The 19,394-nt window shown below is 37.9% G+C and overlaps 1 protein-coding gene and 1 pseudogene across 3 annotated transcripts; both read right to left on the reverse strand.

Annotated features, from left to right (window-relative positions):
* Nucleotides 1–5,481: 5,481 nt before the first annotated feature.
* LOC113347059 lies at nt 5,482–10,361 on the reverse strand (annotated as a pseudogene).
* A 361-nt stretch (nt 10,362–10,722) lies between these two features.
* LOC113347060 (ABC transporter B family member 11-like) lies at nt 10,723–16,376 on the reverse strand. 3 transcript variants are annotated; one of them, XM_026590647.1, is made up of 14 exons: nt 16,248–16,376; nt 15,728–16,113; nt 15,561–15,615; nt 15,269–15,444; nt 14,961–15,182; nt 14,640–14,878; nt 14,023–14,548; nt 13,659–13,932; nt 12,787–13,541; nt 12,456–12,575; nt 12,100–12,366; nt 11,732–11,998; nt 11,358–11,651; nt 10,724–11,259 (listed from the first exon to the last, which is right to left on the reverse strand). In XM_026590647.1, the coding sequence occupies exons 2-14, from the start codon at nt 16,055–16,057 to the stop codon at nt 10,903–10,905; spliced, it is 3,882 nt and encodes a 1,293-aa protein (XP_026446432.1). In that variant the 5' UTR covers nt 16,058–16,113; nt 16,248–16,376; the 3' UTR covers nt 10,724–10,902. The 3 variants fall into 3 exon arrangements, with proteins under 3 accessions (XP_026446430.1, XP_026446431.1, XP_026446432.1); XM_026590645.1 differs by lacking the exon at nt 12,456–12,575 and having other exon boundaries at nt 10,723–11,259; nt 12,667–13,541; XM_026590646.1 differs by lacking the exon at nt 12,456–12,575 and having other exon boundaries at nt 10,723–11,259; nt 12,667–13,541; nt 15,728–16,128; nt 16,248–16,335.
* Nucleotides 16,377–19,394: the final 3,018 nt, after the last annotated feature.

The raw sequence follows: 19,394 nt of genomic DNA on the forward strand, positions 1-19,394 counted from the left end.
TTGTGCTGTTAAAGATGGTGATATTTTCTTTCTGTTTTGTAAAATTGTTATCGAAGATGATTCTCATGTTATTTTAACCTGTGGCTTCTTTATATAAGGGTGGTTTGCTACTCTTGGCAGGAATAATGATACTCGGGTCTCTCTTAAACAACTTATCATCAACTGGATTGGTAAAATTCAGGCAGGGCTATCTACTGCTAAGGATATTGGTGAACATGTTATTATTGCCTAGGGTTTTCAGACTGACAAATGTTCTGTTGTGTTTTAAAAGAGCAAGACCGATCCTATGCAACTAGTTACTAGAATTCATAAACACTTAAATGAGAATCTTGATGCTAATCATATGAATAGGAACATCCCTAAGCAGAATATAAACAGTGTCAGTTGGAGTCCTCCTCAACCTGGATTTCTAACTATAAACTGTGATGGTTCATATCATGATTTAACAAAGTTTGGCGAAATTGGTCTAATACTAAAGAATATCCCAAGTAATTGTAAGGAAGCCAAATGTATCTTCATCAATGGAACATTAAATCTAGACCAAGTGAAGGGTATGGCCTTATGAAAGTCGTTTGCTGGGTGAAAATTCTAACGTTATATAATATTAACTTCGAGAGAGACTCTAAACTAATAGTAAAAATTGTTACCAAAGGAATTTCACACCACTTGGTGGATACATCATTTATTGAAGATTCGATTACTACTTTTTAGCAATATAAATCTTGGAAATGCTATAATGTTCTAAATGAAAAGAATAAAATAGTCGATATCTTAAAAGTGTTTAGAAAAGAAAAACTTTCTACTCCCATCCCGGTTGCATTAGATCTCAAGTTTGATATATAAAAGTGGTTAGAAAAGAAAAGTTTTCTAAGGAGTAAAATAATATTCCACCCAATTGGATTAGATCTCAACTTCCGCAAGATGTCTGATTTAATCATTCAATATAAGTCTTTTTCTTATAAAAAAAAGGACAAAAAAGAATTTTTCCTCCACTACCATTTGTGGTAATTTGAATGGAAAGCAACATACAAGTCATGGATATGAAGAGAAATAAAGAGACTGGAACTATCACCAATAAGGTTAAGAGACTCATTTTTCAATAGGGTACTCTGCATAATTGGTTTCATCACCCCAACCAGGGGAATAAGGCAAGGAGATCTTCTCTCATCTTAATATATTTATTATATGCGTGGAAATACTATCCGTAAATTTGAGAATTCTTGAAAACCAGAAAAAGATATAAGGGCTCCGCATTTCCCAGAAGGCCCGCCAATTTTACATCTCATGTACGTGGATGACTGATTGATAGCATATAAAGCAACTCCAGAAGGCACCAATCAACTCAAACATATGCTACAAGCTTATGGTAATTTGGCGGGTCAAGACATCAAAATCTACAACCATCCATCACCCGAAGCTAGAACAACACTAACTAGATGAACTAAAACAAGCCTTCAATATGTCAACATCAAACCTCCCCCCATCTACATAGGAGTGCAATTAAAACATGAGAGACTTTCCAACCATATCTTTAACCCAATCCTTCAGCGCCTAACTCGTAAAGCAAAAGGTTGGATGACTAAATGTCTAAACCAAGCTGGCATATTCGCACTCATAAAATCGTCCCTTACCCCTACAGCCATCCACCTCATGCAAACACAAACCTTTCCTACACACATCCACAAAAATATAGATCATACTACAACAAATTTCTTTTGGGGACATGACTCTTCCATCAAGAAGATCCACCCACTAGGAAGGGACAAGCTATAAAAACCCACAACTCAGGGTGGACTAGGCATCCGAAGCAGTAAGGAGCACAACAAAGCATTTCTCATGAAACGAATCTGGAACATTCACGAAAAATCTAACTCCGTACTAGCCACATTATATAATGCAAAATACCTCAAACAAACATTTTCGAATACATCCCTCCCCTCCTGTCATCTCCCAGCCCACAATGGAAACAATTAGCATCTCTCATACCAACCTTCAAACATCATCTCTTCCGTCAAACTGGAGACGGGTTAACATCCCTATCCAATCAAACTGGATTATATATTTCAATAACAACATTAACCCAGCCCTACGCTATCCCGTATAATCGGTTGCTGACATCATCGACCCGTCAACAAGGAACTGGAATCAGTATAGGATGAATATACTTCCCCAGCCCATAGTTCAACGAATCGTCAGCATTCCTATCCCAAGGAACAACCAACCATACGAGATCATTTTGCCTTTTACCAAAAGAGGAAAATATACGACGACATCAAGATATAACTTCCTCATCAACACTCTGCACAAATCCATCACAACCCTCTCCCACCAACTACCTTCCTTTGGATGCTCCCGTGTCCCCCTAAAGTACAACTTTTCTTGTGGAAAGCAATTAATGAGGGTTTACCAATCCTCAACATTCTCAACCGCATCCAACTCACCAACTCCAACCTATGTCCTAAATGCAGTTCTAGTCCTGAAACGTCCAGTCACATTTTACTGTATTGTCAAACAACCATTGACTTCTGGAACCTCTTACTACCTCATCTCACGAACAACCAAAACCCTACTCATAGCATACCCACCTCACTTCCCCATCAAACGGAAGTCTCCCTACTCCTCAAAACAAAAGCTCACACCCAGTCACCACATCTTTTTGCTTCATTTTCTGGTCCTTATGGATAGCTAGGAACGACACAGTCTATCGCCAGCAACTCCAACCTATGTCCTAAATGCAGTTCTAGTCCTGAAACGTCCAGTCACATTTTTATGCATTTTCAAACAACCGTTGACTCCTGGAACCTCTTACTACCTCATCTCACGAACAACCAAAACCCTACTCATAGGATACCCACCTCACTGCCCCATCAGACGACAGTTTCCCTACTCCTCAAAACAAAAGCTCCTTTCCCAGTCACCACATCTTTTTGCTTCATTTTTTGGTCCTTATGGATAGCTAGGAACGACGCAGTCTATCGCCAGCAACTATCAAATCCGACGAATACAACGCAGATGGCCATCTAACTCCAGCTGGAATATACCTAGGCTCAAAACCACCTGCCGCAAGTACTACTTGGGATGCAACCTTATCCAAACCCAGCGCAAACAACACTAGCAACAACAACCATCTTCGTGGGATGGATCAAACCCCACTTAGATTGAATCAAAATTAACATGGACGGAGCAGCAAGGGGATATCTCAGAATAGCGGGAGCAGGTATTATATGCCGAAACGAGAACACAACCACTGGGTGTCATCACTGCACTTTCATCGGAAACTTGGGCCATCCTCATCGCTTCTTGTACGTCGATGGAACGGGGATGTCCAAAGGTTCAATCTAAAACAGATTCAGAGAACTTAATAAGATTTCTAACCTCGGACGCCGACGCTCCATGGTATATTTCTAATCAGATTGCAGAAATCAAATATAGGTTTACCCAAATTCAACAATATACTATTAGGCACGTCTACAGAGGAGGAAATCAAGTAGCAGGCGGTCTGTAAAATCGAGCGACAGATGATTATGCTGTGGGGAAGCTCACAACAACAGTGTGGGACAATGTAATTCCCACACCTATAAGTTATATTGTAATAGCAAACTTTATGGGCATAATATTCCCACGTGTAATCTCAGTTTAACTTAATAAAATGCATGCTTCAAAAAAAAATGAAAATGTTCTTAACTTTTGTATTTATGCCTGGAATTTGGGTGTAAGTTGTTTGTTTATTTTCTTTTCTTTCTTACAGTGACTTTTTCCGCTCAAAAAGGTAAATGATCATTGAATATAAAGCAGGTACAGATATAAACACTACAGGTGAAAAACTTGCAGGAAATATTGAACTACAATATGAAGCGGGTTTAAAACCGAACCCGACCGGCCCGTAACGGGCGGATCAAAAACCCGCCCGATATTTGTGGGTGCGGGATTGGTTATGAAAATAAAACCCCGCTTTAGTTGGATTGGTAGTTGGTATTAGCTAAAACCCGACCCATGTGCATCTCTAAACCCGATCCTGCCCCTTCAAAATTTATCAATGGGACCCAAAATTTACGGGTCTATAAACGTCGCGACCTTTTCTTTTTTGTAGGAAATACCATATGGTCCTAGGAATAATATCTTAGAGAGAGTCTAGTCCAGTTGACTCAATCATGTATCTGTTTGGTCCTATTTGGGAAAATATATTATAGTTTGGTCCTATAAATTATGGTTTGGTCCTAGGGTGATGTCATGGATGATGTAATTTTTCATTGTGTGGTGGCAGAAATACCCTTATATTATTGTTTGGTCCTAGAAAATAATGGTTTGGTCCTAGGGTGACCACATATATACCAAAATTACTAGAAAATATCTCATTCTCAGATTACTTTCTCTCTCATCTTCTTTTCTTTTTCAGATCTACTTTTCTCTCTCTTTTTTTTTTCTTGATGATTTTGATCAGATTTGATGTTGAAGACGATGACGAACCCGATCTACTTGATGAAGACGACGACGATCTCATGTTGTTGCTGCTGCTTGTGTTAAAGATGAAGATGAACTCTGTTTTTTTAGGGTTTTTTATGTTGTTGTCTTGATAAAGAAGAAGATGAAGACGATGATATTGTCGTTTCTGTTGAAGTCGACGATGAAGACGATGAAATCGATGAAGATGATGTTGAAGACGTCGATGAATATGATGTTGTTGAAATCGATGAAGAAAATGAAGATTTGGGTGTTTTTTGTTGCTGCTGTTGTTGAAGATGAATGACGACGATGAATTTTGATGAAGTTCTTTGCTGCTGTTGTTGTTGAAGATGAAGATGATGCTGCTGATGTTTTTATATGGAGTTCATTCCAGAATTGAAGTCTGGTTTGTATAGGTTTTTATATGGACTTCATTTCTGGAATGAAGTCTGTTTTTTAGGTTTTTATATGGACTTCATTTATGGAATGAACTCTGGTTTGTATAGGTTTTTATATGGACTTCATTTATGGAATGAAGTCTGTTTTTTTAGGTTTTTATATGGACTTCATTTCTTGAATGAACTCTGGTTTGTATAGGTTTTTATATGGACTTAATTTCTGGAATGAAGTCTATTTTTTTAGGTTTTTATATGGACTTCATTTCTGGAATGAACTCTGGTTTGTATAGGTTTTTATATGGACTTCATTTCTAGAATGAACTCTGGTTTGTATAGGTTTTTATATGGACTTCATTTCTGGAATGAAGTCTGTTTTTTTATGTTTTTGTATGGACTTCATTTTCTGGAATGAACTCTGGTTTGTATAGATTTTTATATGGACTTCATTTCTGGAATAAACTCTGGTTTGTGTAGGTTTTATATGGACTTCATTTCTGGAATGAACTGCTACAAGAAAATAAGTAAAAATTCACACGGAAAGATACTTTTGTCAGTTTAATATTTTTAAATAATTATGGACCAAACAGTAAAAGCGTTTGACCAAAAGACTAAATTGACATGGACCCACTTAAAAAAAGACCAAACAATATTTTTCCCTTCTTTTTTCTTTAATGCTGAATCAGCAATAAACATTACAACAAAAGGAACTATCCAGAAAACTTAAACAACAGCAGAGATATGAATTTATGATGAAACACTCATAAGAAGTGCTACTAGGGATGCATATAATCCATTCTCGATATTCATCAACTTTTCGTGTTTTCCTTTTTCAGCGATAACTCCATCTTTAACCACTGCGATAACATCAGCATTTTTTATAGTTGATAATCGATGTGCCACTACAATAGTGGTCCGGTTTACTGTAACTCGGTCCAATGCATCTTGCACTATGCGTTCTGATTCCGTATCAAGTGCGCTTGTGGCTTCGTCTAATAACAATATCTTCGGCCCTTTGATTATGGCTCGTGCAATTGCAACTCTTTGCTTTTGCCCACCTGATAATTGAATTCCTCGTTCTCCTACTATCGTGTCGTACCCCTTCATTTTTCAATAACATTCACAAAATTAGCCTACAAAGATAAATTCATGAAGCCAGTTCAAATGGAATTATGCTAATACATTCTGTGAAATTTTAACCTGTTCTAACCCACTAATGAACTTGTGAGCATTTGCTTGTTCTGCTGCAGATGTAATTTCTGTCTCTGTTGCATTTCCTTCCTTTCCGTACGCAATATTGGCTCGGATTGTGTCATTGAACAAAACAGGTTCTTGACTTACTAAACCCATTTGTTGTCTCAACCATCTCAGTTGAAATTTCCTTATTTCGACTCCGTCCAATGTAATGTTACCTGAATCAGGGTCATAAAATCGCTGCAACAGCGATATTACGGTTGATTTACCGCTACCACTTTCTCCAACTAAAGCTACAGTCTGGTAAATGAAATTTATTATTATGATTATTTGATTGCAGAAAAACATTATGACAATGTGCAAGTGAGCATTGTATCTTGTCGCATGTCGTTTTGAGGATTATTACCTTACCAGAATGAACTGCCAAGTATAAGTCCTGAAATATCTGAACATCCGGTCTTGTTGGGTACTTAAAACTTACATGCCGAAACTCAATTTCACCCCTAACATTTTCTAGTGTCATGCCAGAGTTACTGCTGGAGTCAATTTTCGACTTCTGGTCAAGAATCGAAAATATAGATGCAGTTGAAGATTTAGCTTTACTGGAACTAGGTGCGAATGAGCTTGATTGAGAAATTCCTGTTGCTGCCATTGTCAGAACCAAGTAAACCTGTGAAACCAAAGAAGCATTATCATTAACAATGTCAAAACATCTTGCCAAATTCAGCCTTGTGAGGATATACGTACGCGGAAAAGATGGGGGAAGGTTGTTTTGCCATCCTGGATAAGCTTTCCACCAACAAAAAATATAGTTGCATAGATGGAATACACCAAGAAGAAAGAAACCCCATAACCAGTTCCACTAATTAAACCTTGTCTTATTCCTCTTTTTTTTGGGCCTTCACACCTTTCCTCGTACAATTTCATCACCTTTTCTTCGGCGCAGAATGATGCGACTGTCCTTATACTCCCAACCGCATCATTAGCAATTTGACTTGCATCCTCGTACAGCATCTGCAAGCATAAGAAAATTATTATACCTTGAAAGATATAAGGTATACCTGACATTTAAATGGCCTTAGAGATTCGGATTGATCTAACCTCTGGATTTGCGCTGAATCCTGCCATTAGTTTCATTTGAAACCATCCACATACTCCTAACAATGGTAGAAGACCTAGGAAAAGGACGGCCAATTGCCAATTAGCTTGGAAAGCGATAATCAAACCAAAAATCGTTGTTGATCCGTTCTGAACTAGAAGTGCCAACGGATCCCCCACAAGACAGCGTATAGTTGATGCATCTGCAGAAAGCTTAGCACCAATTGCACCACTCGAGTGTTCGGGGTCATCAAACCAACCAATATCCATATGCACAATTTTCTCAAAACACATGATTCGAATACGTCTTATCAAATTACAGCCGGCCATGGCAAAGAAGTAAGCTCTTGCGGGAGATGCCAGAAATGCTACAACTCCAAGTAGAATAAACATTAACGCTAAGTAACGTGAATCTTTTCGAATTTCCGTTGGCGGTTTGAAGAGTGTCTCAATAATACCAGAAAATAATACAGCGAACAATTGGAAATACGAGTCCGTTGATAGCTGCAGATATAACACCAAGTAGTAATACAGGGAAATCTGGCTTGTTGAGATTCACCAGACGACATAATGGAACTTTTTCAGATTGTATATCCAGTGAAGGAACGGAAAACATGTCAGGGTCTTTCCGAGGGGTCTCTTGGATATTTAGTCCACTGTTTTTGTGCTCAGAGGATCCATATGTTACGGATAGTCGCGGCGATATGAATTCACTTGAATGCTTATCAGTATTTTGTTGATCCTTTCCTGATGTTACATTATTTGCTTCTTGTAGACGAATAAGATGGCAGTAAGCACTATCAGGATCTTTGAGGAGCTCCAGATGGGAACCTGTTCAAAATAAGAGATTTAACAAGATAGTACTCCATTTCAAGGCATAATGACTAAAATATGATTCATCTTTTGGACTAATTAGTACCTTTTACAACAAGTTTTCCTTGATGAATAACAGCAATCATATCTGCATTCTTTATGGTGCTTAGCCGATGGGCGACAATGATAGTAGTTCGGTTTACCTTTACCCTATCTAATGCCTCTTGAACAATCCGTTCAGATTCCGCATCAAGCGCACTTGTAGCTTCATCTAGAAGTAGGATTTTTGGATCTTTTAAAATAGCTCTAGCTAAAGCAATTCTCTGCTTTTGCCCGCCAGATAACTGAGTTCCATGCTCGCCAACCAATGTGTCAAGACCCTGCAATACATAGAAGATGATTCAACACTTGATAATTCAGCTATGAATGGACAAATAATGAAAAGAAGTTGAAGAAAAAAAAAATGAAGAACCTCGGGTAGTTCGTCGATAAATTTGGCAACATTGGCAAGTTCAGCCGCAGCTTTGATGTCTTCAAGAGTTGCACCATCTCTTCCATATGCAATATTATTCTTAATGCTACAAGCAAATAGTGCAGGTTCTTGGCTGACTAGTCCAATTTTTTCTCTTATCCATCTTAACTTAAGCTCCTTAAGGTTTACACCGTCAATAAGAACTTTTCCTTTTTGTGGATCATAAAATCTTTCAATTAAGCTAATCACAGTTGATTTTCCACTACCGCTTTGTCCAACTAAAGCTGAAGTAGTACCACTTGGTATACACAAAGAGAATCCATCAAAAATTAGTTCCTTTGGTCTAGTTGGATAGCTGAAATATACATCACTTAACTCAATATCTCCACGAATATCATCTAATATGATTCCATTAGCTGTGTCATTTGCATCAATCTCCGGTTTTCGGTTTATCGTCTCAAACATCTTGAAGGCAGCAACTTGTCCAGCAGCAAATGCAGTCAAGCATGGAGATGCTTGCCCTATGGACCTATGTATCCACATACATAATGCAATCACATATTTGTGTCAGGAGTACATAAATAAAGCAAATTATCCATGTTCATGGGTGCAAATACTTACAAGGAGCTAACCAACACAATAATGATTACGCTAACGACAGATCCACCGGTATAACCTTTGTCAATTACCATAGTTGCACCAAACCAAGTAGCTAAGGAAAATGTGCACAGCACTATAAATAAAGCTGAACCAAGCCCTAATCCAGCAGCTAAGCCCTCTTGAACACCAGATTTATAAGCACTTGTTAAGGCTTTGTTGTATCTTCTAATAGCTTCATATTCCCCTGTAAATGATGCAACCTGCATGCATTCGTGAACAAGTTAATGTAACTGAATTTTGTTCTATTGGTTACCATATCAATTATCATGTGACTAACAAAACATATGCTGCTTACTGTTCTGATTGCTTCGATTGTTTGGTCAACGACTATTGCAGCTTGGGAATAAGACTCTTGTCCGCGAGAAGCCATCTTGGCAACAACAATGGCCACGGCAGCCCCAGTGATAGCGAGAGGAGGAATAGATGATAACATAATTAGAGTGAGAAGCCATCCTTTGTAAAATGAAACCATAAAACCTCCTAGAAATGTCACTAGAAGTTGAACAAATGTTCCCACATTTTCGCCAATTGCATTTTGAATGAGAACAGTATCACCTGACATTCTCCCTACAACTTCTCCTGCATTTGTTTCGTTATCAAAGAAGGCAATATCTTGACTTAGTATAGTTTTCAAGTACAAACTTCTAATTCTTGATGCTTGTCTTTCCCCTGTGACTATCCAACAAGCCAATTCTGCAAGAATGACAAACACGTACGACATAAAATGCAAAACAATCAAATTAAATTGTCTAGTATATCCATTAGAAGCTACAAAGGCATTTACATCCAAACTTACGTAAGAATGACGCCACGCCAGACCCCAGAGCCAAATAAACAAGTTCCAGTGATATCTACAAATTTAAGCGAGTCATAATATTAGTAAGGCAATAAAAGTTTGTTGTTTAAGGAATCCGTAGTTAAAATAATTATGCATTCAAGCTTTAAGTTGTCGAGTTTAAAATGAAAGGTACCCCTGAAACCTGCTTAAGTAAACCATCTGTGCTTGGACCTGTACCTTGTCCAAAGGTATTTACAAGTTTCCCAAAAAGAATGGTCAGAAGAGGCATCGACCAACCATTTGCAAAGGCTGCAATTGTGCCAATTACCATCAAGAGGATATCTTTAGAATCAGCAAATGCGAATAGCTTTAGAAATGGAACAGCTCTAATTACTGTAACTTTATCATCCATTGCCATTGGTAATTCAGCTGTCATGTTATCGCCATTAATCATCTTCTTCTTCTTCTTCTTCTTCTCCTTCATAATCTTTCTTATTTTGGGTTTGACTGCAATCTACTGCACCAAATTTGATCTTTCTGCACTTAAATAAATTGTTTTATTCACCGCTTTCCTCTAACTTGTCAATAAATAAGTGACACTTTGTAAAACTACGTCGATATGGTCGAGAAAAGTCAATGCGCTGTTTAACTGAGCTAACTTTGAAAAATGATCCAGTATCCATTTGTCTCCTTTTGTTTTTACATTGATTCCCTTGAAAATATACCATCCAAGTACTAGTGGATAGTTTGATGCCTACGACAAGCGAACAAGAAAAACAAGAAAAAAAATACGGCTGTAGATGGAAATGTAAAATATACTGATCAATAGGTGTACAGCGCGGCGGCCACCAATTCAATCACGTCAAATTAATCTGATTCATACTTTCAATTTAAATCAATCAATTGCATATAAAACAAATAAATCATAGTTTAGAAGACAAAATATGTGATACGGTTGTTTGATTCTCCCCCAGCTCCTATCAATTCATACATGCCCTTTGGATTTTGCTATTGTCATCTTTTATAAAAGAGGCATTTTAAAACAGACTTCATTTCGATGAACCACTCATATGAAGTGCTACCAGTGATGCGTAAACACCATTCTCCATATTTATCAACATATTGTGGTTTCCTTTCTCAACAATAGTCCCATTTTTAACCACTCCAATTACGTTAGCATTCCTAATTGTTGTAAGTCTATGGGCCACAACAACTGTAGTTCTGTTCACGATAACACGGTCCAATGCGTCTTGAACTACCCGCTCCGATTCAGCATCCAGTGCACTTGTTGCCTCGTCTAATAGCAGTATCTTTGGTCCTTTCACTATAGCCCGTGCAATTGCTACTCGTTGCTTTTGGCCACCTGACAGTTGCACTCCACGTTCTCCAACCATTGTGTCGTATCCCTTGATGTTATTTTTCGCCCAATTTTTAAAATCAGATTATGACGTATGTGAAATGGAATATTCAAGAGTGCAAGTTTTAGAGGATTTGATTTTCCAACCTGTTGCAACCCACTAATAAAGTTGTGGGCATTAGCTTGTGCTGCTGCTGCAAAGATCTCTGCCTCTGTTGCGGTTCCTTCTTTTCCATATGCAATGTTGGCTCGAATTGTGTCGTTAAACAACACAGGTTCTTGGCTTACCAGACCCATTTGTTGCCTTAACCATCTCAACTGAAACTTCTGAATTTCAATGCCGTCTAACGTTATCTGTCCTGAATCAGGGTCGTAAAATCGTTGTAGCAACGATATCACGGTTGATTTGCCGCTCCCACTCTCTCCAACTAGAGCTATCGTCTGATCAATAACATTGTTAAATAACATGCGACTGCATTTCCAGGTAACTAAAATCTAGCACCAATGAAGTTCGATTATACCTTGCCAGAATGAATGGCCAAGCAGAGGTCATGAAGTACTTGAACATTTGGCCTAATTGGGTACTTAAAACTGACGTGCCGAAACACGATTTCTCCTTTTATATCTTCTACTAGTGTAATGCCGGAATCACTGCTGGAGTCAATTTTCGACTTATGATCAAGAATTGCAAATATCGAACCAGTTGAAGTCTTTGCTTTACTAGAATCTGGTACTAGTGAGCTCGACTGAGAAATTCCCATTGCCATCATTGTGAGAGCGAAGAACACCTAAGAACAAACAAGATTAGTGTTCAGCCAGGAGGGATCGAATTACCTTTTCATACAATCAAAGCATGAGATTACAAGAACTCTCTAGGAGATATACTTACACGAAAAACCTCTTGAAATTGTGTCTTGCCATCCTGCACTAGTCTTCCTCCGGCATAAAAACTGGTTGCGTTCAAACAAAAAAACAAGGAAAAAGAGAGACCAAAACCGATTCCGCTAATCAGACCTTGTCTTATCCCAATCTTTCTTGGGCCATCACACTTCTCTTCGTATAGTTTCATCAACCTTTCTTCAGCACAGAATGAGGCGACTGTTCGTATACTACCGACAGCATCATTAGCAATCTGACTTGCTTCCTCATGCATCAACTGCAAACACACGAGTATAGATTGTCAGAATATTACTATTTGCATGCATAAACCAAGACGGAAAAGAAAAAAAATGAAGGCTTTTGAACCTTTGCATTGTCATTAAATCCTTTCATCAACTTCTTTTGAACCCACACATTTAATCCTAAAAAGGGTAGTAAAACAAGGATAATGAAAGCCAACTGCCAGCTTGCTTGAAAAGCGATAACCAAGCATGCAACAGCTGTTGCAGCATTCTGTATATTACTATTTGCATGCATAAACCAAGACGGAAAAGAAAAAAAATGAAGGCTTTTGAACCTTTGCATTGTCATTAAATCCTTTCATCAACTTCTTTTGAACCCACACATTTAATCCTAAAAAGGGTAGTAAAACAAGGATAATGAAAGCCAACTGCCAGCTTGCTTGAAAAGCGATAACCAAGCATGCAACAGCTGTTGCAGCATTCTGTACAAGCAGTCCTAGTGCATCTCCAACAAGACTACGCACGGTCGACGCATCTGCAGATAGCCTTGCACCAATTGCACCACTAGAGTGTTCAGAATCATCAAACCAACCAATATCCATGTGAACTACCTTTCTGAAACACATCAAGCGAAGACGCTTTATCAACCTACATCCAGCTACTGCAAAAAAATATGTTCTTGCTGGGGCTGCCACAAATGTGACAGCGCCAAGGACCACAAACATCAAAGCCCAGAACCCTGAATCCTTGCGGAGCTCATCTGGAGGCTCAAAAAATGTCTTTATGATACTGGAAAGCATTATAGAGAAAGCTGGGAATATGGCTCCATTTATTGCTGCAAACACACCACCAAGTAGTAGAAAAGGGAGCTCCGGTTTGTTCAGATAAGCAAGACGGCGAAGTGGAATATCTGTGGAATGTTTTGAAGATTCTGTATGGGGAGCATCACAGTCTTCCACCGGGGGTTCTTGCATATTTACTCCTATAGTTGGACCAAATGGATTTGGGAAGAAGTTACTGTTGCTATTTCCGCTTCTAGACCCACGACTTATAGATCGCCTAAAGGACATGTCACTGCGTACATTATTGGCTGAATGAATTATAGTTTCTACTTTTTCTTTATCTCTTTGAGATTCTTTACTTATTTCTTGCAAGCGCATAAGTTGGCAGTATGCTCCATCAGGAATTTTAAGGAGCTCCATTGGTGAACCTGATCAAATGAGGCAAGATACAATCTGAACCATTTCGCACCAAAGAGAAATCAAAAGCACTAGCTGATAGAACTCAACCTATCATGAGCCAAAAATAGAATGATAAGAAAGTGCACCTTTTTCAACTATCTTCCCTTGATGAATGACTGCTATCATATCTGCATTCTTTACTGTGCTCAAGCGATGAGCAACAGTTACAGTAGTTCGGTTAACCATCACCCTATCTAGTGCCTCTTGCACAACCTTTTCAGACTCTGCATCAAGTGCACTGGTAGCTTCATCTAGAAGAAGAATTCGTGGATCTTTCAAAATGGCTCTAGCAATGGCGATTCTTTGCTTTTGACCTCCTGATAGTTGAATTCCATGCTCACCAACCAAAGTGTCTAAGCCCTGAATATATGCATCATTCAAAAACTCAGAATCTCTTTTAGGTAAGTACAAATATCATGGCTTAATTCAGTAAAATGGATTTCGACAAACCTGCGGTAATTTATCTATGAACTTTGCAGCATTTGCTTGTTGAGCTGCAACTTTAATCTCTTCAATGGTTGCACCTTCTTTTCCATAGGCAATATTATCTCTAATGCTACAAGTAAAGAGCGCTGGTTCCTGGCTGACAAGCCCAATCTTTCCTCTGATCCATTTCAGTTGAAACTCCTTGAGATTTATTCCGTCTAAGAGAACTTCACCTACTTGTGGGTCGTAAAATCTCTCGATCAGGCTAATCACAGTTGATTTTCCGCTTCCACTTTGCCCGACTAAAGCACTAGTTGTGCCACTTGGTATGTGTAGACAGAACTCCTTAAATATTTGCTCATCTGGTCTTGCAGGATATGTGAAATGAACATTTTTTAACTCGATATCTCCACGTATATCATCCAGTACGCGTCCATGGGAAGCGTACGCATCGATTTCTGATTTCCTATTAATTGTCTCAAACATTTTGAAGGCTGCGGCTTGTCCAGCTGAGAAAGCACTCAGAAGAGGTGATGCCTGGCCTAGCGACCTGCAATACAGAATTCAGACTAACTTAATATTATGCCATCTACAATCATCACAAGTAATGAACTAAATCTAGAAAACAAATAACAGCTTACATGGAGCCAGTCAGTACAGCAACAATCACGTTAATGACATCACCTCCCGTATAGCCTTTTTCAATTATCATCTTAGAGCCGAACCATATCGCTAAGGCGTAAGAACAGAATGTGACTAACATAACACAACCAAGACCTGCTCCAGAAGCTAATCCCTCACGAACACCCGTTCTGTAAGCAGTTGCTAAGGATTTTTCGTACTTAGTGATAGCTCGATTCTCTCCGGTAAATGATGCAACCTGTACATGGATTGTGTTGGCTACACTTATATAAACAAGTAAAGGGTCAACGGAAATGATTTACAGAGAAACAGTTTCGTACTGTTCTAATTGATCCAACAGTTTGCTCAACAACAATGCCTGCTTGTGAGTAAGCTTCCTGTCCACGAGAAGCCATATTGGCTATAACAATGAACATGACCGCACCAGAGATTACGAGCAAAGGAATAGAGGATAACATGACAAGTGTGAGAAGCCACCCTTTGACGAACGCAATTACAAAACCTCCTAGGAATGTCCCAATCAGCTGGATAAAGTTTCCAACCTGCAGATGAGCAATTATTGGAACTTAAAATGATTGTGACAAATGACACAAGTCTGCAGTTTTTTTGTTCATAGAATTTCTGTTACCTTCTCGCCCATTGCATTTTGAATGAGAACGGTATCACCTGACATCCTCCCAACAACTTCTCCTGTATTTGTCTCTTTGTCAAAGAAACCGATTTCTTGCTTAAGTAAACTCTTGAAGTACAAACTTCGAATCCGTGCCGCCTGTCTCTCCCCAGTGACCGTCCAGCAGGCCACCTCTGACAAATATCAATTATAGTTCTTTCTTAAGTGTTCATAGTGGAAATCTGTCTCCCTAATGCATACCGTTAGACTGGACTCTGGAGTACATAAAATCTGAAAACTAACAACTTACGGAAGAACGATGCTATACCAGCCCCCACAGCCAAATAGACAAACTCTAACGCTACCTGACACCGTCAATAATAGATTTGTAACTTAGTTCATGTCAAATAGAACACTGAGTTGAAAAGCATAAGAATTCTACAAAAATGTGATAAAGAATCTATTTTTCCTTCTCACCTTTGAAACTTGTTTAACAACATCTGTGGTTCCTGCCGTATTTCCGAAAGAGTTAACGAGATTTCCAATGATAATGGACATGATAGGCATTGTCGCTCCATTTGCAAAAGCTGCAATTACACCGATGACCATCAACGCAATATCTTTAGAATCTGCAAATGCAAATAGCTTGAAAAATGGAACGACGCTGAGTTTCTCATCTTCTACTTTAGCCTTCTCAGAATTTTGTTGGCCTACTGTGTTCGCCGAACTACTATCTGGTTCTGTTCCAGGTGAACGGTTCTTAGATGCAATAGTCAGGTTTTCATTGTTTGTGTTTTCTTCATCCATGCTGCAAAATCTACAGCGTATTCTTTTACTTGCTTTCTACTGCTGAAATATTAACCCTGTACCAAAAGTTTCTGCAAGTTTAGTAAACGAAATAATATCATGAAATTATTCAACATGAAAACATGAATTCAAGAAACTATATTATGAGTTGTAATTTGAAAAGGAAACAAATTTGATGGAAGAAACTTACTTCAAAAACTGAGAATCTCGCACAGTAACTTTACTACAAGAACTAGAAGTTGTATCTAGCTACATCATCATCAGTAAATATATGCCAGAACAAAACCAAAAGCAATAGTAAGAACAATTAACAGCAAATGATATTTCGGTTCGGAATTGATCCAAGTTTGCAAGCCAACTTATATTAAAATTACTGAAAGTGAGATGCTACCTAAATACAGTAATTCATGACAATATGAATTCACATTTTTATATCCTTAAAGTCTTCATTTCGTGTTCGGGCTAATATATTTTTTTCAAGACAATTCCCTCTAAAGCAACACAACTGATTCTAGTCATGTATACTCAATTGACTTTAGCCAGTGATGGTAGTTTAAATGGGTTGACAGAAATGAAAACTTAAATCTATACTGTCTTAGAAAATCAAGACATTTTTTGGACTTTTAAGTGCATATCCATTAAATCATTTGTAACTCGTTTATAATCAAACAAATCAAAACTCAAGTGAACTCGTTTCAGTTAAAGTCCCCATAACAGTAGCTTAATAATCAACGAATTTTTGGGGACCATGATTCTATTTTTAGTAAGACATTTAGAAGTAAATCTAGGTCATCCTTTATCTAGATATTTCTATTAATACCTAAATTATTCTCCTGATTAATTTTGGGTAATGATTAATGAAATGATTAAGCTAAAGAAGTAGAATTATTGAGAGAGTAAAGTTAGAGAAGATGAAGAAGAAAAACATGGATTTTTTTTTTTCTAATTCACTAAGCTTGAGTATTCAAGCGATGATAGCTCATCTGATTCTTCATCTCCATCCTCTCCTAGAGTATTTGTTAATCTTTATAATGATCGAGATATGAGTTATTCATAAAACTGTAAATTTTTATAAAAATTTCCTGCTAGGTTCAGGTAGGTCGGTTACCAAGTGTGAAGAACAGGTAACCGAACTACGAATGTCAAGAACATATAACCGAACACAGAGTTCGGTTTCTTTCTTCAAACACGCAGGTAGCCGAACTTTAGTAATAAGATTTACAGAGGTATGTTCGGTTGGTCGCAAACTTCAACGCAACCAAGTTCCCAACCGAACTGCAGGTTAAAAGTAACCTAGTGTTAGAAGTTTGGTTGGTTTGCAAATTTCAATATATTTTGCGAATCAACCGAACGGAGCTAATATATGCAATTAGGAAAACGTTCGGTTTTCACGGAATTTATTTCTTGGAGAATTAGGTAGAATTCGGTTACGAAGTTTCAACAGTTTTGTTTTTTTGTATTGAGGGTGCAGTTCGGTTAAAGTAAAAACTTCACAATTTTTGCGATCCAACCTAACTGCACTTGCAAATGCATATATGGAATTAGCCCATAGTTATTACTTTGGAATTTATTTGTTGCCTTAGTAGGTAGAATTCGGTTACCGAACACAACATATTGGTTTTCAAAGAGGAGTTCGATTAAAAGTATTTTTGCGAATCAACCGAACTCTGAGTTCGGTTAAGAAAAATTAATTCGTGATAACCGAACTTTTTGCGACGAAGCCAAACGTTTTGCGACGTAACCAAACGTTTTTCGACGTAACCGAACTAAAAGTTCGGCTGAGACTTTTTTTGTGTGGAGTAACCGAACCTTTCTCTGAAAAAAAAAACCCCTCCATTAACCCTCTATGCGACTTCCATTCTCAACTCATTTTGATGATTACTTCTCAGTTTTTCAACCAAAAACGAATGACAAGTAATGGGTTGTGAGAATATCTTTGTTAATAATTTAAATTAAGCTATATATATAGAGGTGGTGGTGGTTGGTGGTAGTAATCGGAAGTGGTGGTGGTAATCGGTGGTTGGTGGTGGTTATAATCGGAGGTGGTGGTGGTGGTAATCGGCGGTGGTGGGAGGAGGTGGTGGTGGTAATCGATGGTTGGTGGTGGTGACAATCGGAGGAGGTGGTGGTGGTAATCGGCGGTGGAGGTGATGGTTATATATATAGAGAGAGAGGTGATTATTAGATTGGTTTTAAATTAAATTAGGTTAAGGATAGGTTAGTCATTTCAACGCTTTAGGACACCCCTTATAACTATAGAGAAGGTGGCCTAATAAAATCATGATCCCCTCAAAAAAATCATGATCCCTAAAAAATCATTCTTAATAATTTGTGAACAGTAAAATGTTGTTGATGGGTTGCTTAGACCACCTTACCATTATTTTGGGTTACTGAAACAGAATTTCCGTGCTTTCCGTGATTTTTTTTTACCACCAGGAGTGTGAACCTTTTTTTGGTCTTAGGATGTTTATATCAAGCTGTTGTGAAATTTGCAAAACCCTCTGGAAGTAACAATCAATTTTATGTTTGTGTGATGTTATTGCCATTAAATGCTATTCTAATCTTCACCGAACTTTTTGATCCTTTTTCTTTCTTTCTCAATACTCAAAACTAGACTTCATGGTCCATTTTGAGATTATCAGTTGGTGTTTAAATCCTAGAGTTTTCTTTTAATGAGTTAAAAAATAAATAAAATCATTTTTCAAGAAATTGAAATCCAGTTAAAGGTAACGTGCAAATAAAATGCACAACAAAAATAATATTGTTGTCCCTTCCTTAACACTATTTTTTCCGTTTTACATTTTCAACAGGAGGGATTTTTTTTGATCGGTCAAGTAGAAAATTCAATGACAAAGAGATACCTCAACCCAATGGTTATAATCGTAAAAAAAAAAGGGGAGCCGAAAGAGGATTCGGTTACCCAAAAAAATAAGCAAAAGATTATAGAAGCCTATATAAGGAATCCCATAAAGAAATCACCATATTTGCCGTAAGTCCTAACATCTTTGTGTTCGATTCCCTCCAAAAGAAAGCTTGTAATTTGATATCTCTAACGAGACTCACCAAAGTTATCGAAGATTCTTACATTTCGCTCTTTCCATATATGCACCACCATATAATAATTGAGATGTTATTCCATATTCGACTATGTCTTTCATCTCCCCAGTTAAACTTCCAAGCCTTTTTAGATGCAGTGATACTAGTGTCATATGTCCAATGAAAGTGGCACCCTTCAACAAAGTAATCCCATATTCTCCGGACTTTCCAACATTCATAGATCAAGTGTGAGCTCGTTTCATTATCTTCTTCACGAAAATAACATTTGCTAGAGACATCA

Source organism: Papaver somniferum, chromosome 2 (assembly GCF_003573695.1).
Source record: "Papaver somniferum cultivar HN1 chromosome 2, ASM357369v1, whole genome shotgun sequence".
Classification (NCBI taxonomy): Eukaryota; Viridiplantae; Streptophyta; class Magnoliopsida; order Ranunculales; family Papaveraceae; genus Papaver; species Papaver somniferum.